General features: G+C 37.8%; 1 protein-coding gene across 4 annotated transcripts in view; it reads left to right on the forward strand.

Moving 5' to 3' along the window:
- The window catches only part of FGD4 (FYVE, RhoGEF and PH domain containing 4), a 222,444-nt gene that overhangs the window by 124,261 nt on the left and 75,602 nt on the right, over positions 1 to 22,581 (forward strand). The window contains exon 1 of one of the 4 annotated variants that reach the window (XM_041735522.1): positions 333 to 898. The exons of the other annotated variants lie outside the window; for them this stretch is intronic. Within the exon in view, the coding sequence (XP_041591456.1) occupies positions 808 to 898 (91 nt within the window). The 5' untranslated portion in view covers positions 333 to 807. Of the gene's footprint in view, positions 1 to 332; positions 899 to 22,581 lie in introns of those variants that run through there. 4 annotated transcript variants of the gene reach the window in all.

Consider the following 22,581-nt stretch of genomic DNA (forward strand, 5'->3'; position numbering starts at 1 on the left):
AGGTGATATGATGCAACTGGAGTGTGACAACCATTGCATGTGGACACCCTGAAGAGGGGATTGGAGAGGTTATTTCCAACCATGAGAGTGATGTCTGTATAGCCTGTTACTTCATTGTGATTTTATAAGTATTTTAATTGACATTTTCTAATATTTCAGGGTATCAGGAATTTTTAGAGTACTTATTGAATGATACAGACTTATAAAGGTATATAAAAATGAGAAATATTATACCAGTTAAAAAGTGTTCTGAAATAACATATAAAGCTTGGTTTCCTTAGGAAATCTATGGGTGGTGTTTATTCAATGAACTGTGCTAAAAATGAAAGGTTCAAGTGGCAAAATAGCTTTTGTGATCATTCAGAACGACATTTTAACATCTTAAGCCTGTGAATCCTGGATCTGTAACCTCTTCGGTCCAGGGCATGGACCCAGTTAAAGTGGAAACAAACTGTTTTCGTGTTGGCTTTTTTAGAGCATTACTAATAGTTAAGGAATTAGTCAGTTTATAAACCATCCTATTCCCAAAAGTATTTCTAGCTCACTTGAAGCTTCCATGTGCCTCCGCTGTTGTTTATTTTACCATAATAAATAGAAGTCTCTCCATCATCAGATACTTGGTCTCATGAAAAACACTGCAGCAGCCCTTCCTCTGGGGAGGTGTGGCATATTATGCATGAGGTTGTCTTTGAGCAGAAAGGTCTAAGAATGCCCTGAAGTAAACAGTGCCCTGGTGCGGGCTCCTGGCGGGTCTGTGTGATCTCCAGTCTACCAGAGGCTTTAAAGCCAGGAGTGAGATTTTATCACATGATCATTAAAAGAGTAAAGCCAAATATTTTATTATCAAAGCAAGTTAGACTAATTATCAGTATATGTGAAGTCATGTCCACTGATCAAGGTAAGTAGTTTCATTTTCTAGTGTATCTTTCTTATTTATTTATTTATTTATTTTTGGTAGTGTTTGGGGTCAGTTGATAAAATAGCATGCCGAGGGACCTGCAAGTGATAGAATGTGGTTTTAACATTAAGAAAAAGGTTTACATTGTTTTTCAACTTCAGCATTAAAATCTATACTATATTCAAGATTTTTGGCTTTTTCAGGAGGCTGCTGCTTGGTTAACAGAGTACAAATTTGTTTAAGTTCTGTTTCTCTGAGTCATTCCTACTAACATTAGAACAGTTTGAAAATTCAGTAAGGAGAGGAATGCAGAGAAGGAAAGCAAGAATTTTTTTTTTCTTCCGTTTCTGGTGTGAATCAAGCTAAGAAATGTTTACCACTAATCCTTTTCTAGTGCTCCTGCATGGAGCACCATTCTTTTCAAACAACCCCCACAATCCCAGGCATGTTTTAGTAAAGTTCGGGGGACTGAGTGTACTGGGTTTTACATATTAGATAACATTGTAGAAATAGGCATAGGCTTGATTTTTTTTTTTTTTTTTTAATGTTAGTGGTATTGAGCCACTGTTTCCTCCAGGATTCCAGAGAGCATATAAATGAGAAATTTCAAAGAGGAATGAAATTCTACTGTGTGGTAGAAATATAATCATGTGACAGGAAATGTCTGCTAAAAATATTTTTTAAGACTGAAATGGGCTCAATCTGTATAGCTATTGTCCCATTGTTTCTTCATGGATAAAAACCCTCCTGAAGAATGTCTGCATTGCTAAAGGAGATAGCTGCACCTTACAGCAGCAGGTCGTCTTCATAGTTACCAAGACTCTCTTCCTTCCGATGTCACTCCTTCCTTCTTGTGGCCTCGGCGGGGTTTGCACTGAGTGTAGAAGCCCAGGGGTGGGGTTGGTCAGAGTGCTGCAGCAGGGAAGCCAAGGCTCTTTTCTGGAGCTGCACAGCCTTGGCTGGCTTTGCACCTAGTCCCCAGTAGAGATTGCAGAGCCTAGTCCATGCCTGCCCTTCTTTTGCCATTGTCTAAGGTGGAAGCCTTGATTCCTTTGTTGGGGGGGGGGGGAGCTCTACTGTTCTTGCATAAATAAGTTTAAGGTTTGTGTCATCTCTCCATGGTTTACCATCACATTCTAAATATGAAAATAGTTTTTGAAGTGGCAAAGGGGAAGTATTTTCTTTTTCCATTACTGAAGTTCTCTGCTTGAAATAGCTTCTGTCCCTTCTCATTCCATCCTCAAACAGTTAGGGATGATTGGAGGGAATTCATGTTCCCTCCTGGAAGGCAGCTCTTAAACGGAGAGAGAACTAGAATTTTTCTGGTCTGATGGGCATCTTCCTATACTGAGTGGCCACTACTGTAATGTGGGCTTCAAAAGTTCCTTTTAAGGTTTTTAAATGGAAAGGAGAGTAATAGAGCACTTCCTGCTCACACCAGTGGGTTATTTTGTTGCTATTAAGTTGTCTCAGAAAACATTTACACATGCATATTTAGTGTATATGTTATTTTGTAAAAGTTTTATCTTCTTTTAGTGACTTGAAGAAATTGTCCTTTTTATTTTTTTAAGTTTTTTTTAAAATGTATTTATGATAGTCACACACACACACACACACACAGAGAGAGAGAGAGTGGCAGAGACATAGGCAGAGGGAGAAGCAGGCTCCATGCACTGGGAGCCCGACGTGGGACTCGATCGCGGGACTCCAGGATCGCGCCCTGGGCCAAAGGCAGGCGCTAAACCACTGCGCCACCCACGGATCCCAGAAATTGTCCTTTTTAAAACCTATACTTACAGCAAATTTACATGGAACTTGAAAAGTGAAAAATTGTGTGATAACGGACTCAGTACGAAGTATTATTTAATGCTTTCAGGGATGATAATATGGTCTTCATTTCATAGTCATCCAAATTATATGTAACTTACATTGTAATCCAAGAATAAGATTTAAACTTAACCAGTTCTCCTTAGACACTAGAACACTGTTCATTCAAAAAATAAAACGGCCTTTTCCTAGGTGCCTGTAGACATTCTCCCTACCCCCTTTCTGATCCACCCTCTGATAGTCATCACCTTTACTCTCTGTGTTGTTTGTTGTTTATAAAATAGGGAGCCAATTTTTACTCACTTGAAATATATATATATATTTCAATTTAATTTATTTATGAGAGACAGACAGAGAGAGGCAGAGACATAGGTAGAGGGAAAAGCAGGCTTCCTGTGGGGAGCCCGATGCGGGACTCGATCCCCAGACCCAGAATCACGCTCAACTGCTGAGCTACCCAGGTGTCCCAGGCATCCCCTGAAATATATTTTTAAAGGGCTTTACCTAGATTTACATATATTCTCTAAGTTGTTCCCTACCACAGTACCTCTAAGCCCTGTTTAGGTCAGATCCTTCTAAGATTTTTTTCCCTGTGCTAATTGACCAAGGATCTGTAGTTGGCTGGTCCTATGTTGAAGCAGCAGAAGGAAAGTGCCTATGAGGAGAAAAATAGTGTTAGCCATGGAAGTTGGTGATTCTACATGGTGATTATTAAAACCTGGCCTAGGGAAGACCACTCATTTTCCTCTTAGAGAATGAATATAGACAAGATTGAAAGACTTTTTTTTTTTTTTTTGAGAGAGAGAGAGCGAGTGTGTGTGAGCATGCAGGAGCTGGGGGGCGGAGGGAGAGGGAGAAACAGATTCTCCATCGAGTAGGGAGCCCCATGCAGAGCTCGATCCCAGGATCCTGCAATCATGATCTGAGCCAAAGACAGACGCTTAACTGACTCGGCCACCCTGGTGCTCCCAAGGCTTTTTGTTGTTGTTGTTGTTTTTACTTAAAAAAAAAAAAAAAACAACCAAAAACCTACTAAGTCATTGTGGCCTTCTCCATTGTCATTGTATAGCAACTGTTATTTCTTAGGTTCTGGCCAAACACCTTATTCTTCGTTGAATCTTTTTCCCCTTACATCCAATCCAATCAATAAATGTTGCTCTAAGAGACCTCAAATTGACCACATTTTAACAAATCCTCTGCTGCTACGTAAGTTCAAGCCACATTCAAGTTTTTCTCAGAATATTCCAGTAACTTCCTATCTGCCCTTGACCTCCTCGAGTCTGTTCTGCACCGAGGAGCCTGAGTGCTCCTTTAAAAATGGAAAATAGACCATGGTCTCTCTTGTGATTGCAGCCCTTCAGTGGATTCACAGTTCTGTCAGAGGAAAAGCCTCTGTCCTCTCAGGGATAGACCAGGTCCTGCCTGTCCCGACTCCAGCCTCTACCTTGTTTTGTTAACTCTGACCTCAAAGCCATATGTGCTCCCTGCTCATTCTTTAAAAAAAAAAAAAAAAATTATTTATTCATGAGAGACACACAGAGAGGCAGAGGTAGAGGGAAAAGCAGGCTACCTGAGCGGAGCCCAATGCGGGACTCAATCCTGGAACCCCGGGATCACACTCGGAGCCTAAAGTAGAGGCTCAGTCACCAACCAAGCCACCCAGGCATCTCTCTCTGCTCAGTCTTACCATCCATGTTGTCTCCGCCTATCCCCATGTTGTCTCATTTCTTTCTGAACGTATCTACTATGCTCCTACATTAGGACTTTTGTAGTTTTATACTTTGCTTGAAGGTTAATCCTCCAAATATTTGTGTGCTTCATTCTTCAGATCCACTCAACTGTCACCAATTAGGGACACTTTCCTTGACCTGCCCCACCCAACATCCCTCTGTCTCCTTTACTCAATTTGTTTTCCTTTAGCTCTTTATGCCATCTAGCATTTATACAGTGTATTTTTTTGTTATGTGATTCACTGCTCTATCTCTAGGGCCTAAAAGAGTGACTGATATATACTGGGTGCTTTGTTAATATTTGTTATATGAATGAGTACGTTTCTAATACTCATGAGAACAAACAAACAAACAAAAATAATACTCATGAGCTTTTCTGTTAGGAAATGTAAAGCTAAATGAGCAGGAATATAGAGAAGTTTAGTAAATTGTACATATTTGTAGTGTTCTCCATTTCTTCCTTCAGTTTTCTTTCATAGAGTAAATATCCTGCTTATTAGTTTCTGGTCTTTCTTGTTGAGCAGAATCTGAGTAGTGAGTGTCTTTCCATTGGAACCCTGGAGGCCAAGTTGATCACTGTTATAAAGAACAGAGAAAAAGAGTGATACTGAAGTCATGAATGGGCTCAATAAATGGTTTTGGATTATGGAATTACAGGGCTCTGTAGAAAAAAATAGATGGGAGAAGTTTTAGGGTGTGAGACCAAGAAATTTGGGGAACTGTCTGCATGGAGAAAATTGTGGCAAGATGATAATAAAATGTTTAAGATATTTTGTTACATATTCAGAATGTACTTTTCCCCCCTTTTTCTTTTTTTTTTCTCTTCCTGCAATTAAGGCATTTAACTTTCTCCCATAGGAGGAAAATAGAAAAGAAAAGAGAAGATAAAATGTAACAATCTAGAAATGTTTCTTCTTAATAAATTCTTGAAAAGCTTGATTTAAAGGGAGTAGAAAACCAATGCATGGATTAAAGTGTGAGAATTATTTATGCGTTTATATTTCATCCACTTTTTTTCCAAATTCATCTGGATAATTAGAAATCGACCTGCATTTTAAAATTTATAACCAGCAATTAAATTCTATGAACTATTATTTGCTATATGATCATATATATGAGTAATAACAATGATATAATTATTAGATCCCATGACTTCTTAGAAATATGAGATCTATTTTGAGTATAATAGAAAATATACTAAGCTTAAAAATGATTATTTGAAAAAAAAGATTATTTGTGTGACTTGGCAAATATAAGCCCCCTAATGACTATTAAACTGAAGAAGTTACCAATTCATATAGCATATCAGTTTTTCTGTTTTAACACTGCCCAATACAGTATTTTTCTTGATTTACTTCTATCAGAGTTGCTAATTTAGAGTGGAAAATAGCAGAATAGTGAATGAAAATATTAAGCAAAGATATTTTTTTTTATACTTCTTTAGTCTAAAATTCATTAACTTATTTAGGTACGGGACAATGGTAAGGAGACATGGTTAGAGTTAGGGAATGTAACTACAGTAGTCCCTCTTCATCCACGGTTTTGCAAGCAGATGATCCTTCTTATGGGTCCTCAGAAGGTCAGTGATAGCCCCCAATACCTCTGCCATTCACCTCACATCATCTCATCATGCAGCAGGCATTTTATTATCCCACATCATCACAAGAAGAAGGGTGAATATGGAACAATAAGGTATTTTGAGATACAGAGCGAGTACATTCACATAACTAAGTGCAGTATGCTACAATTTTCCATCTTATTGCTAATCTCTTACTGTGCCTAATAATGTACAAAATAAACTTTATCATAGGTAGGTATGTATGTACAGGAAAAGTAATAAATACAGAATTCAGTACCATTTGCAGTTTCAGGCACCCACTAGTGGTCTTAGCACATCCCCTGTGGCTAAGGGGGGAAGGAGAACTACTGTCTTGACTAGACTCAATTCTAAAAACCTTTTAATATTCCTGCCTTCAAGGAAATTTAAGTCTGTCTCCACCATAAACACAGATAAAAGCAGTGACTATACCTGACAAATGTAATAGTATAGATGTGTTTGGAGAACAGAAAAAGAGGAACAACTGACTGATTCAAGGAAATTTCCTCCAAAAAAAGCGACATTGAAACCAGATTATTATGTCTGATAAAAGACTCAAGCCAAAGGAACCAACATATGCAGAAACAGAGACATGGGAAAAGAGTATAATTATTTTCCAGGAATGGAGAATATGATCAGAATGTAGTTTTGAGTAGATAGACATGAAACCTTTACAAGTAGACTGATGTCTGATGCTGAGATGTCTGATGGTGAAGTCTTCTATGCAAAGTAGGGGTTTTTTCCCCCGCCCTGTGGTTCTTACAGTTCCATTAAAGGATTTAAGCCAGTGGAGTAATAAGATTGGTCATATCAAAGAATGAATAAAATAAACTTTCTTTGTAGGAGCAATCCTTTTAGACATAACTAAACATGACTTATATAATGCAATTTTAAAATTCAGAATTAGAAAGGTGGTTATATTTGGTGGATTGGCTTATTTTCTTCCTTCCTTTGCCAGCCAGGAAAAAAAAAAAAGGAAATAATAGAAAAGCTAGATGGAATATTTGCTTTTTAAGTTTTCCATGACTGAAACAATCCCCTACACTGTTAGAAGCTGAACACACAATGCTATTGTGCTCTTGCTCTAGAACCCAGCCAGGAAAAAATACGAGGCCGCGAGGCCTGCTGGTCTGATTATACAGCAGGAAATAAGGAAAGCAAGTATCTAACTTGGTAAGCTATTAAATATTAAATTTTTAGTAAAATAGGATTTATATTAATGTTGTCTTAAAAGAAAGGGTATCAAAATTTTTAAAAAGTAGATTGGGATAGATTAGAGACTGTCTCCAAACCTCTTTGTAGAAAGTCACCTACCTTGTCTGATTTTTTAAAAAAATTCCCACACTTTAAATAGAAGTATTGAGGTCCACATACTACCTACCTGTGACCCATACCTAAGCAATGACACTAGAGCAGTAGAAATTTCCCTAACTTATAAAGATAAATAACTTTCTCACAGTCACAAAGTAAATAATCATGTCAAAACTTTGGCCTTTTACTAAGGTACTTTCTTTTCTCTTAGGAAAAAAATGCACTCCCCAGATAAACATTAGCCTTGTTTCCCATACCAGGTCTGGCTGGTCCTGGGCTTTAGTGATTGTATTGGTGTGTTTAAATAAGACGCTTTCGGGGTGAAGGGCTTACTGGCCTTGAGGAGCTTTTCCTACTTGGTAGAGTTCATTTTACCATGATTTCTATGAAGCTAAATTTAGGTTTGAAAAGCAAATGAACAGTGTCAATACCTGCAAAACAAAGTGTAGGAAGACAGTGGGCTGAGAAGTAGAAGTCTGCTAGTAATTTTAAGTAGGCAATATGAAGTAGACAGAAGCTTTCAGACACTAGTTAATAGTGTTAGGCTGGAATGCTTTAACTGCTGGGAATCAGGTTTAGAAAAATCAAGTTCAGAAAAGCAGATACAAAATTAGTGAAAATCAAAGTCAGGAAGGATTAGGTTTTGAAAAGGATGTAGTGTGTGTGTGTGAAGAGAAACAGTAGTCAGCTCTTGGTTGCTTGTGATTAAGATAATTAACAATTCTACTTGGTCTTAGCAACATCCCTGTCAAACCTTATGAAATCATTGGCCAGTTTGATTTTCTTCTTTTCTCTGGATCTGCAGATAAATTTATTGTGAATAAATGGAAAATAGTTTGGCAGTGGGTAGGAGGAAGAGGAAAAGCCAAGATTCTGGTTAATTTATAAACCAGACATCTTGAATAAATGAGTTGGCTATAGCTCTTAGAAAAAAAACAACTTTATTTTGCCCTTCAAGTTCTTTTCTTACATCTGTTTTTATTTCTTTCAGAGTTTGTGAAGTCAATAAAAATTTTTAATTTTATTGTTTTAGAAGTCTCCTTTCATAGAAGAGTTTTCCATACCCAGCCAGAAATAATCTCCCTCTTTTGAATCCTTAAGGCTTCTAATCAGTAGCTTTTCATATATATCATGGGATGTCTATGTTTCTGGGTTATTTTTTTTTTTTAAGTAATGGATTTTGTTTTTTAAAGATTCATTTTAGTGTGCTCATGAGGTGGGAAGAGCAAAGGGAGAGGGAGAGTCTCTAAAGCAGACTCTACACTGAGTGCAAAGCCCAACTCAGAGCTCAATCCCATGACCCTGAGATCATGACCCAAGCTGAAACAAAGAAGCAGATGCTCAACTGACTATACCATCCAGCATCCCTCAGCAATAGGTTCTAAAATCATATAATTTTACTTTATCTACCACATGACAAAGAGGGCCTCATTCTTGAGATTATATTTTGGGTGTGAGCCAATTGATGCTATGAACCTAAATCGTTTCTTTTTTTTTTTTTTTTAATTTTTATTTATTTATGATAGTCACAGAGAGAGAGAGAGAGAGAGGCAGAGACACAGGCAGAGGGAGAAGCAGGCTCCATGCACCGGGAGCCCGATGTGGGATTCGATCCCGGGTCTCCAGGATCACGCCCTGGGCCAAAGGCAGGCGCCAAACCGTTGCGCCACACAGGAATCTTACCTAAATCGTTTCTATTTAAATTTCACTAAATCTTCATGATATTCTCATTTTATGATATAACTTTGGTAGAACTTTAGTTTAACCGCTTAAATTTTTAAAAATTTATTTCATACAACTTCCACTGCAAATACTAATTTGATCCATGCCAATTACAACACCAGAAATAGTGGTTCTCAACCTTGACTGCACCTTGTAATCACTTTAAAACAGGTACCTGCATCCCACGCACTAGAGATTGTGACCTCAGTGACTTGGGATTCAATGCAGGTATTGCAGTTTGCATTTTTAAAACTCCACAGATGATTCATGTTGAACACTACTGACCAAGAGCATAACCTATTGGCTTACTGGTTCACATACAGTAGATAGCTGGGGTAGATAACTGTTACTAAAAATATTAGGAATGTGGGGCACCTGGGTGGCTCAGTGGTTGAGTGTCTGCCTTTGACTCAGGTCATGATCCTGGGGTCCTGGGAATGAGTCCGGTATCAGGCTCCCAGCAGGGAGCCTGCTTCTCCCTCTGCCTATGTTTTTGCCCATCTCTCTGTCTCTCATGAATAAACAAATAAAATCTTTAAAAATATAAAGTATTAGGAAGGCAGCTGAATTAATAGCATAGTAGGTTTGTGGGATTTGGATCAGTAAGAAAGTAAAGATCTGGGGATCCCTTGGTGGCTCAGCAGTTTGGCGCCTGCCTTCGGCCCAGGGTGTGATCCTGGAGTCCTGGGATCGAGTCCCACACCAGGCTTCCTGCATGGAGCCTGCTTCTCCCTCTGCCTGTGTCTCTGCCTGTCTCTCTCTCTCTCTCTGTCTCTCTCTCTCCCTCTCTCTGTCTCTCATGAATAAATAAATAAAATCTTAAAAAAAAAAAAAGTAAAGATCATATCCTATAACACTGTTAGTTTACCCCCAGAGTCATCTGTAGCCCAGATGTGCTAGATAAACTATGTTAGATCAACTGTGCCATGATGCTGTTGTTGAGTTTCCTGAAACCTAGAAGTTTTTACTTGAAGAGGTCACATTGCTAGTTAGGGACAGAACCGAGACTGGTTCTGGAAAATTACAGTACTAACATAACATAGTCCTATAGTAATAATAGTATTGTCACAGCACTTACACCACTAATCCATGGTTTGTTGATTTGATTATTTAGGTCAAGGTCTGCGAACCTTTCAGCAAAGGGCCAGGTCGTATATATTTTAGCCTTTTTGGGACACAGGATTTCTGTCACAGCTACTCACTTCTGCCAATTTAGTGAGAAAGGCTCGTACACAATATGTAAAAGAATGACTGTGGCTCTCTTTCAATACAACTTTCTTGACAAAAATAAGTGATGGAACAGATTTGCCCTGTGAGCTATGGATTGCAGACCTTGAGTGCAGGTATATTTTAATCTTCCCACGGAGAGACTCGTGGGCTGAAGCTTGTAAGTCCCCTGATTCAGGGGCATTTTAAACTTCCTACTTGAGAGCAGGGTGAGGATTTTAGCAATCCTAAACCCTAATCACTACACTGGCACTTATCCTTGATTTGGTGCCCTCTCTTGCAAAATGCTAAGTACTTATTGAATTAATGTATACATGAAACTTTTAATCTTTTTTCTATTATCTTCAACCAGTCTTCCAGTAGGGGAAAAAAGTAGGCACATATGCCAGCTATGGAGAAGAAATGCACTTCAGTTCTTTGAAGCCTGTGGCAGGCTGTAATTGCTGACTTTGGTAGAATCCTCGAAGTGAATAGAGATCTGGTTTGCTCTGAAGACATTTATTCTAATTTCTTAGAGTAGATTCTAAGACTTTATTTCTAATATTTCTAAAATATTTCTTTAAATTCAAGTTAGTTAACATATAGTGTATTATTAGTTTCAGGGTAGAATTTAGTGATCCATCAGTCTTCTAGAACACCGAGTGCTCATTACATCCTGTGCCCTCCTTAATGCCCATCACCCAGTTACTCCATCCCCCCCACCTCACTTCCAGCACCCCTCAGTTTGTTCCTTGTAGTTAAGTGTCTTCTTCTGGTTTGTCTCTTGCTCTATTTACCTTATTTTTCATTCCCTTCCCCTAAGTTCATCAGTTTTGTTTCTTAAATTCCACATATGAGTGAAATCATATGGTATTTGTCTTTCTCTCCTTATTTTGCTTATTAGCATAATACTCTTAAAGAGGTATTATTTCTTAAACTTGGTTTCATAATAACTAGGGTGTTGTCAGTGATTAAAAAGTTATGTTTAGTTTCTCAAAACAGTATTTCGATTTATTTGGATTTAAGATCACTATAGTGCTTGTATGTGGTGAGTGGAGTCTTTGACAAAACAGAGCAAATCCTGGAAATAGCGTTTCAGATCATGAGTCCATTTGCAGTGCAAAAGACAACTGGGCCTGACCCTTGTAGTGGGAAGAGCACTGCCCTTGGAATCCAAAGTGCTGGTGTGACTCTTGGCTTTACCACTATTTACCAACCTTACTAGAACATGGAGATCTCTGTCCTGCATACTTCTGTCAATGCCAAAGGTGAAATGTGGTATGATATACGTGAAACTGCGTCATGAGGTCTTTCTTGGCCTCTCCTTAGAGAGTCTGGGTCAAGTGTAGGAGGAACCACAGTGCAGCCCTTAGCTGACTAGGACAGGACTGTCATGGAGAGAACCTGAAGGATATGCCCACTGGTCTCCAAAGAAAATGTTTAAGAGTATATAATGGAGAGGCTTTATTGATCTCATCAGAGCAAAAAGATGAGAAATCTCAAAAATTGAAGGGTAAGTGAGAAGGTCAAAGCAGTGAAGAGACAGAGAAGCCTGGAACCCTATCTTGATCTGTTTCATTACCCCAAATCAAAATTCACATCCTTAACCTCATATTTCTTACATGGGATTTTTGAAGCTCCTGGCTACACAGTGTTGGCTGAAATAGAGGCATAGGATCAAGGCAAATGGCTGGAGTATAGCAGATGTAATAATCATCTGAGTATCCGCTGAGTGAAAGCCAAAGAATTATGAGCTGGAGTCCTTGTCCAGAGGGTACTTATAAAATCTATACAGCTGTGCCCTCTAACATCAGCCTAGTTACTTACCACCACCTCCGTTTACCACCTTTGTAATGGACACAACAGTGCCTGCCTTCATCTCATAGGATGCTTGAGAGGAGCAAATGAAATAATGCATATTAATTGTCACATACTCTACATGCTTGGCTCAGAATAAACAATATTATATTACTACTTTTGCTAATAGAAGGAAGAATAATATTTACAAGCAAATTTGTTTCATACTGTATATGTTTTAAAGCATATGAAATCCCAAGTTAAATGATTGTCAATATTTTTCTGTCATTCAGGAAAAAGTGTGCATGTTATAAAGGATAGGTCTCAGCATCAGGGTGTCTCTGTCTGAAGCTATGCATTGTTCTGCATTTATACGAATGCCTCTTCGTGTCTAGAGAATAAATCAGTTGAGAAAAGGCCATTCTGAAAAGTAGTTTTTTTCCAGGGAGCATAAGCCAATTCTAATTCCCTGTTGGTATATGGGTGATAAGTCTTCAGGAAGCAGTCAAGCTTCCTATCAAATGCTTTGTTTTGCCTGATTTTGGGGTTTAAACCCCAGGAAGTTTACAAAACAAAGGAGCAGTTGGATCTGTTTGTGACTCAGCAGAATTAAAGGCTAATGCTGTGCTTTTACCTTCTGGGATCTTTTGGTATTTTTCTCTGTGAAATAAGACTGTCCACGGTACTCTACATCCTGCTTTTCTCTGAGTGGTTAATTATTATAATACTTTACATCCTATTTTATAACCACTTTGAAGGAGAAAAGAAAGTCCTGTTGGAGATTTTTCTGTGTTTGCTAAATTTCAAGTCTGCAAGGCTGTGGGATTTTGCAGGTGAGAGGAGGAGGTTGGTGGAGAGAAAGTGGACAAGCAGAATTATGGAATTGTGATCTCACTTAGCCTCAGCCAGGGGGCTACTCCGGTTTTAGATTCCACACGCAGAACTCAAACATCCTAGTGCTGCTTTTTTGGTCCTTTGGTCCAGCACCTTGTGAGATAATGAGGCTTCAAAGTTGGGGGGCAGCAGCACCACCTGCAAAAGCCAGGGGCTGGTTAGCATTTCATAATGCTCAGTTTGAGTCAGGGTCATGACTGCAGCCAACATGATGGTGAAGTCAGGAACAGATGCCAGTAATGGAGATGAGGAAGTGTGGGGCAACAGCCAAGGCTATAGCTGTCAGAAGGCAGGAAGGACCCTAGGGCCACTTTTCCCAAAACGTGTTCCAAGACACATTAGCTCCATGGGATGTTGACTTGTAATCTGTGATGGCAGGTTTTCCTGGACGTCTACTGGGTTCAAAGTCAAACAGGCTTTTCTACCGTAGGGCTTTTTGTTGCCTCTAATAAGCCCACTGGTATCATGAGAATATAAGGTAAAGCTGTAAAACTTGGCAGGTCATTAATATTTCACCCAGAATTATTGTTGTTTGTTTTTGGTGAGGGTCCTGGGGGATGGAATAGATGAGGGAGTGGGGTGTGTGATGGGGATGAGAGATCCTGTTGTCAGAGGAGAGTTTCCCCAAACACACTTTGGGAGAAGCTGTCCTAGGGCATGTGGCTTGTGCTACGGGAGATTGCTGTAGATTTTCGTCCGGGCTCTTGATTGGAGTGTGTGAACCCTGTGGCGTCCTGAAGGAACCGGCAAATACCCAAAAACATTCTCCAGGCTCTCAATAAGTGCCTTTTTTTTTTTCCCTCCCTCTAGCCTAATCACTTGACTGATATTTGTTACTGCTATTAATAAAATTAAGGAAATTAGTCCTTCTTATATAAAAAAGGTTAAGTGATTTAACCCATAATTACTGAGACCAAAAACAACAACAGAAAAATGGGTCAGAGCTTCTGTACAGTTGGCCCTGCCTCAGGCAAACAAGGCCTCTTCCCTGCCATCCCCCCTCTTCCCTAAAAGACAACAGATTTTTTTTTTAAGGTATCAGAACACCATCTGAGAAATTTAACTGTGAGTTTGAAAAATGAGGCAGATGGAGTGTTTAGGAGTGGCTGAACTTAATGAATATCAGGGCAATGCTGTTCATTGTGGAGACTCTCACAGGCTCCAGAAACTTAACTGTGTTCTTCCATTCTTACTTAAAATGTCACATCATCCAGGAACCTAAGCAAGCATCATCTTCTGCTTCTCTCTTCCTCAGCCTGTTCCTACCTATGCTGTCCTCAGGATGTCTCACCGGGTGCTCCTCTCCCCCTCAGCCATGGCCATAGGGCCACAGCGCAGTTAGCAAGGGGATGAGGGAAATGGGGGAAGGCGAGCATTCCAGATCCCTATGTAATTGTACATACCTCTTTTCTCTTTTAAATCATGAATCACATGGGTAGGGATTATGGCCTTTTTATCCTTCCTATCCCCAGTAGTTAGCAGAGCCCTGGAGCACTTTTCATTAAGGATTTATATGTACATTTAAGTAGAGACAGAGGGACACCTGGGTGGCTCAGTGGTTGGGCATCTGCCTTTGGCTCAGGGCGTGATCCCCAGGTTATGGGATTGGGTCCCACATTGGGCTTCTAGCATGGAGCCTGCTTCTCCCTCTGCCTGTGTCTGCCTCTCTGTCTGTGTGTGTCTGTCATGAATAAATAAATAAAATCTTTAAAAAAAAATAAGTAGAGACAAAAAAACAATGAAAGTAGAGACGATAGGTATTAGATATTTTCACTGCTGACAGAACAGTTTGTATTTTGGAGGGATAAAGATGAGACCTGTTAAAATTAAATACTGAATTTCTATAAGTGGTCATGAGTACTTAAATATGCTTTTCAGAAAATTGTCAGATTCGTTGTCAGTTTTTCAGATTTATTGTCAAAACAGTAATTATGATCAATGTCAAATGGAAGAAAATTAAGAAAGGTTTATGGAGTCCAGGACACATATTTACAATCATGGTAAAAGGTGAAGGATAATGATTAAATCATTTGGGATTAAAATTATCTGTAGAAAAATATAACAAATGTCAGACATCATTTTATCATTACTAATACTATTATCTTTATTGAATAAAGATTCATGTTTGTAGCAGGCCATGTACTTATTGTATTAATTTGCAAAGGAGTCATTATTTGGCCTAAATTAATCTAAAATGGTTTTATTGCGGGGGGATGCCTGGGTGGTTCAGTGGTTGAGCATCTGCCTTTGGCTCAGGGCATGATCCCTGGGGTCCTGGGATCGAGTTCTGCATCGGGCTCCCCATAGGGAGCTTGCTTCTCCCTCTGCCTATGTCTCTGCCTCTTTCTCTTTGTCTCTCATGAATAAATAAATAAAATCTTAAAAAAAAAAAAAAAGAAGAAGAAAACCCACACAAGATGGTTTATTGACAATCCCTGAAAGTAGCAGAGGGATTGGGTACTGAAGCCCATGACAGGTGCTAAAGAAAGGAAGTCAGTATGAGCACCTGCCGGGTAGTAAAAACGAAAGTTAGGCAGCAGTCAGGGTAAGTTCAGGCAGGGGATGCAGAGAAAGAGGCAAGTGATGAGAGCCTTAGGAAGCTGGAGGAGGAAGGAGGGGCAAAGGATCTAGTGCCCTGATCCACCACCCTGACATCCTATAGCACTGAGTATAGAGGGAAAAATTTTCCTCTGCCCAAGGTTCTTCTAGCTGAACTAAGAATTCCATTTACAGGAGACAGATTAACAAGAGAAAAAAGCCAAGCTTTTTAATACGTGTGTATAGAGGCCCAATAATAAAGTTGAGACCTAAGGAAACGACCCAGCAGGCAGTTTTTATACTTTTTAGACAAAGAGACAATAGATCTGGGAGGAGTTGACAGGACAAAGAAAACTTTAGAATTCCTTACTAATTGAAGTTCCCAAACAGAAGTTGGGTTAAGGTGGCAAATTAGTAAGAAGTAACCAGGGTTGTTCATGCAGCCTCTTGGCTCTAAATTCCCTATATCTGTAATTAGATCGCTCTACCTTCTGGTGCAGACAGAGGTACCTTCCACATGGAAGATACATCTTTTGCTTTCAAGAGGACAGAGGAGGATCTGAGTGTCCTTGCACAAGCCATCTCTTAAGTAATTTTTATTTGAAATAGTGAGTATGCCAAAGCTCTGGCACGGCTAATGCAGGGTGTTTAGATAAATCTAGGGCCCAGTTTAACCCACCTGGTTACGCTTCGCAGTAAAAAGAAGGAAGAAATGGGTGTTATTATAAACTGAAAACAATTTATCAGAAAAAGCACAGCAGGCTGTGGCCTCTTCCAGCCCTGGATGTGTCAACAAGAACCGCCCTTTGCAAGTAGGCAAAAAGAATCACATGTAATCGATTGTGGTTTCTGTTTACTCCCACCTTCCGCTCTAGTCACAGGCTGCGGGCGCAGAATGATCTTTGTGCTTTAAATAGCCAGAGCTCTCCGTAGTCTTAACCAACATTCTGAGTTGAATATAATCAGAGGGACGCCTGAGTGGCTCAGTGGTTGAGCGTCTGCCTTTGGCCCAGGGTGTGATCCCGGGATCTGGGATCGAGTCCCACATCAGGCTCCTTACAGGGAGCCTGCTTTCTCTCTGTCTCTCATGAATAAACAAATACAATCTTAAAAAAAAAAATATATATATATATATATATATATATATATATATATAATCAGAGAGCGAATCTCCACCAGTGCATGGTTTTTAGGGGTGGAAGAACTACCTCCAGCTCCCTTCCTGACTCGGGGATGCTGGAGGAAGTTGGGTCTCTAGGATCATGCCACGCCAAGGTACAGCAGAAGTGTCCCAGCACCAATACAGAAGTCCTCGTGGAATGTGTACTTTCAACACTTCTATGTGGGAATTCACGGGACCTAACAAGTGGTCACACTGAAAGGGGGGACTGCAGATTCAGATTTCTAGAGCCAACATTTAAATGTTAGTGATAAAATGTAATTAGCTATGTGTAACAGGCACTCTGGCCATGGGCCTCAGCTGTGATCTCCTACACAAAACTGGAATTTTGACAAGCTTAGTGTGGTTCGTTTCCGTTCATGTAACAGAATACTGACTTTTAAGGGAGCACAAACAATAGCCTTCTTTAGAAATGGTATCCTTTTCATTCCTAATGCATAGAAAAAAAAATCAGTAAATAATTATGGACTGTATTTCAGGAATGTAAAAATATTTACGTTTCAAATATTTTGAAAACAAATTATTTTTGTGTTTTTAGAGGCTGTACGTTCCTTTGATCTCGTTGCATGCATGCAATGTTGTATTTACTTAAGGAAAATATAGTAGATCACAGTTACCTTTTTATACATTTTATTTGTGCTAGTCAAGCTAAGGGACCTTGAAAAATGTTGACTATCTACAGTTACCTCCCTTCAAGGCTTATTTTGAATTCATATTACTTTCGAACTTTAAAGACCTCAAGCAGTCTGCTCCTTCTGACAGTATAAAATTCTGTAATTTTAGGTAGCATCATCTGATGAGGTCTGAAACATTGGCAGCCTCTATTGCATTTTAGAGACTCTAGTAAATGTAAATAAAATTACACATTATGATGGATGGAAACATTTGAGTCCGTTGCTGGCATTTTTAGCAGCTGCTGTTTTTATCAAGACATCTGGATAGTTACACAATTCCAGATGTTTAGAAATCTGTGGGGTTGTGAGAAAGATTACTTGGGTAAAAGGTTTTTCCTAGATATTTAGAGTTTGTGTAGAAGTGATCTTGAATGTTTAAAATTAGATTAGAATGGAAATGTTCGAAATTTTATATAGAATTGGGCTCTCAAATAGCTACATCTCTACTTAATGTTGAAATTTAGAAAACATCTCTCATGAAATAGAAACTAAGAAGGTAGGCAAATGAAGAGAAACTTGCCTAACATCTCTAAAGTTCATCTGTTCAAAACTATTTCTTGAGCATCTACTGTGTGACAGGTGATGTTCCTGGAATACATCTGAATAAAGGTCACTGCCTTCTCAGAGCTTACACTCTAACCAGGAGACACAGATAAGAAATAAATATATTGATTTCATTTTATTGAAGTATAATTGATGCGTAATATATTAGTTTCAGGTGTACAACACAAGGACCCAGTATTTGTATACATTGCAAAATGATCACCACAGTAAGTCTGGTTACCTACCATACCTCACCAAAATTTTGATTTTTTTTTTTTCCTGTGGTAAGAACCTTTAAGATTTTACTTTCTTATCTTTTAAGTTTGCAGTACATCATTGCCTGTAGTCTCCGTGCTGTACATTACAATCCCATGACTCATTTTAGAGCTAGGAGTTTGTACCTTTTGAATCTGTTCACCACTCTATTCCTTTTCCCTCTGGCAACCACCAAACTGTTCTCTGTATTTATGAGTTTTGTTTGTTCAGTTGTTTTGTTTATTAGATTCCACAGATAAGTGAAATCATACAGTATTTATCTTTGTATGACTTATTTTACTTACCATTCATGTTGTCACATGGTAAGATTTCATTTTTTTGGATGATGATTGGAATTCCATTGTATATTTATATCACATTTTCTTTATCTATTCATCCAGTGATGGACATTTAGGTTGTTTCCATGTCTTGTCTGTTGTAAATAATCCTGCAGTGAAATAGCGGTGCCCGTATCTTTTCAAATTAGTGTATTCATTTTCTGTGGATGCTGAAATTGCTGGATCATATGGTAGTTCTAATTTTTAATTTTTTGAGAAACCACTTTAACTGTTTTCCATAGGTGCTGCATAAATTTACATTCCCATCAGTAGTAGTGCACAAGGGTTCTCACTCTTCTCCACATTCTCATCAATACTTGTTGTTTCTTGTCCTTTTGGGTACTAGCCAATATGACAGATGTGAGATGATATCTCATTGTGGTTTTGATTTGCATTCCCTGATAATTAATGATGTTAAGCATCTTTTCATGTGTCTGTTGGCCATCTTTGTGTCTTATTTGGAAAAATGTCTATTCAGATCTTTTGCCCATTTTTTAATTGCATTAATTTTCTGTTGAGTTATAGGAGTTGTTGTATATTTTGATAATAACTCCTCATTGGATATAGGATTTGCAAAAATCTCCCATTCAGTAAGTTACTTTTTAAATTTTTATTTACAGTTTCCTTTATTGTGCAGAAGCCTTTAATTTTCATGTAGTCCTATTTGTTTTTTGTTTTTTGTTTTTTTTTTACTTTTATTGCCATTGCCTTTGGTGTCAGATACACCCCACTTCCCTCCCGCCCCAAAAACAACCAAAAAAACAAAAACATTGCTAAGACCAATGTCAAGGAACTTACCACCTTTATTTTCCTTTAGGAATGTTATGGTTTCAGGCCTTTAATCCATTCTGAGTTAATTTTAGTGTATTACTTCCCTCCCGCCCCAAAAACAACCAAAAAAACAAAAACATTGCTAAGACCAATGTCAAGGAACTTACCACCTTTATTTTCCTTTAGGAATGTTATGGTTTCAGGCCTTTAATCCATTCTGACTTAATTTTAGTGTATGTTATAAGAAAGTAGTCCAGTTTCATTTTATTGCATGTAGCAATAGTAGTCCAGTTTTCCCAGCACCATTTATTGAAGAGGCCGTCCTTTCCTCATTGTATATTTTTGGTTCCTTTGTCATAAATTAATAACAGTATATATATGAATTTCTGGGCTCTGTTTAATTCTGTTCTGTCGATCTGTGTCTTGTTTTTATGCCAGTACCATGCTGTTATGATTCCTATAGCTTTGTTCCTCTTTTTCAAGATGGCTTTGACTCTTCAGGATCTCTAGGATTGATTGTTCTAATTCTGTGAGAAATACCATTGGAAATTTTGATAGGAATTGCATTGAATCTGTAGATTATTTGGGGTGTGTGCTCACTTTATTAATTTTATTAATCCATGAACACAGTAAATTTCCATTTCTTTGTCTTTTTCAGTTTCTTTCATCAGTGCGTTATAGTGTTCAGTAAACAAATCTTTCACCTCCTTGATTAAGCTTATGACTATTTTTTTCTCTTTCTTTTTCAAAAGATTTTAGTTATCTATTTGACAGAGTCAGCACAAGCAGAGGGAGAGGAACCAGAGCCGAAGGCAGACACTTAACCAACTGAGCCACCCAGGCACCCCTATTTTATTCTTTTTCATGCAATTGTAAATAGGACTGTCGTTTCAATCTCTCTAATAGTTTAGTGTTACAATATAAAAATATGGCAGATTTTTGTGTATTAACTTGTTAGAATAAACAGTTTTTTGGAAGTCTTCAGGGCTTTGTATATATAAAATCATGTTTCCACACAGTGATAGTTTTACTTCTTCCTTTCCAATTTTGATGTCTCATTACTTTTTCCTGCCTAATTGCTGGCAAGAGTAGACATTTGTATCATATACCTGACCTTCAAGAAAAGCTTTTGGTTTTTCTCCATTGAGTATGATATAAGCTGTGGGTTTGTCATATACAGTCTTTATTATATTGAGACACATTCTATCTATACCCACTTTGTTGACAGTGTTTATCATAAATAGATGTTGAATTTTGTCAAATGCTTTTTCGTCATTTCTTAAGATTATCAAGTGACTTTAACATTCATTTTGTTAACATGCTGTATCATATTGATTGGTTTGCAAATGTTGAACCATCCTTGCATCCCTGGATAAATCTCACTTGATCATGGTGTATGTTCATTTTAACATATTGTTGAATTCAGTTTGCTAATATTTTTGTTGGGGATTTTTGCATCTATGTTCATCAGGGATATTGGCTGGTAATATTGTATGTGTGTGTTGTCATTATCTGATTTTGGTGTCAGGGTTATGCTGGCCTTATAAAGGGAATATTTTCTCTTTGGTTTTTTTTTGAACCGTGTGAAAACAGGAATTAAGTCTTATTTGTGAATGTTTGATAGAATTCACGCTGACACTGTCTTATCCTGAACTTTTGTTGAGAGTTTATTTAATTACTGATTCAGTCTCCCTACTAGTGATTGGCTTATTCAGAATTTCTATTTCTTCATCATTCAGTCTTAGAAGATTGTATATTTTTGGAATTATCCATTTTTTCTAGATTGTACTATTTTGGGTATATAATTATTCATAGTAGTCTCAGGATCTTTTGTACTTCTTTGATATCAGTTATAACTTCTCTTTTATTTATGGTTTTATTTATATGAGCCTTCTGTTTCTTAGTCTAGCTAAAGGTTTGTCTTTTTTTTTTTTTTTTTTTTTAGATACAGCCTTTAGTTTAATTGATTTTTATTTTAGCTCCTGTTTCATTTCTTTTCACTCTGACCTTTATTACTCTCTTCCTTCTACCATGGAAATTTATTCTTCATTTTCTAGTTCCTGGAAATGAACTTTGTACTTAGGTACAAAGTTAGATTGTTTATATGAGATATTTCTTGTTTCTTGAGGTAGGCCTGTATCACTATAACCTGTCTTAAAACTGCTTATGCTGTATCCCATTGACTTTGGTATGTTATATTTCCATTTACATTTGTCTCGTGGTATTTTTTAAAATTTCTCCTTTGATTTCTTTGTTGACTCATTGGTTATTTATTATCCTGTTGCTTAATCTCCACATATTTGTGATTTTTCCAGTTTTCCTCTTCTAATTCATTTTGTTTCACGCTATTATAGTTGGAAAAGATGTTTGATCTGACTTCAGTGTTCTTAAATTTATTGAGACTTATTTTGTGGCTTCACATGTGATCTATCCTGAGGAATGTTCTATGTGCATTTGAAAAGAATGTGTATTCTGTTTTTGGATGGAATATTCTGTATATATCTGTTAAGTCCATCTGGTGTAATGTACTGTATAAGGCCGATGTTTCCTTATTGATTTTCTGTCTGGATGATTTATTCGTTGATCTAAGTGGGGTGTTAAAGTCCTCTACTGTTATTGTTTTGCTGTCAATCTCTCCCTGTATGTGTGCTAATATCTGCTTTATATATTTAGGTGCTCTTGTGTTGAGTGCAGGGATATTTACAGGTATTACATCCTCTTACTGGATTGACCCCTTTATTGTTATGTAATACCCATCTTTGTCTTTTTTATAGTCTTTATTTTAAAATCTGTTTTGTCTGTTCTAAGTATAGTTACCCAGCTTTCTTTTGGTTTACACTTACATGGAATGTCTTTTTCCATTCTTTCACTTTTAGTCTGTATAACCTTGTATCTGAAGTGAATGTCTTATAGGCAGCGTATAGATGAGTCTTGTATTTTTAATCCAGTCAGCCATGGAACTTAGTCCATGTACACTGAACATAACTATTGATAGGTACGCACTTATAGTCATTTTGTTCATTGTTTTCTGGCTGTGATGTAGTTCTTCTCTGTTTCTTTCTTCTCTTGCTTTCTTCCCTTTTGGTTTTATGACTTTCTATAGTATTATGTTTAGATTCCTTCTTCATTATCTTTTGTGTATCTACTATAGGTTTTGGCTTTGTGGTTACCATGAGGCTCACATGTAGCAGTTTACATATATATCTATATGTATGATGTATGAATGTTATATCTATATATGTATGTATGTTATTTATATAACATATATAATATATATATATATATATATATATATATATA

The sequence above is a fragment of the Vulpes lagopus genome, chromosome 21, assembly GCF_018345385.1.
Source record: "Vulpes lagopus strain Blue_001 chromosome 21, ASM1834538v1, whole genome shotgun sequence".
NCBI classification, from domain to species: domain Eukaryota; kingdom Metazoa; phylum Chordata; class Mammalia; order Carnivora; family Canidae; genus Vulpes; species Vulpes lagopus.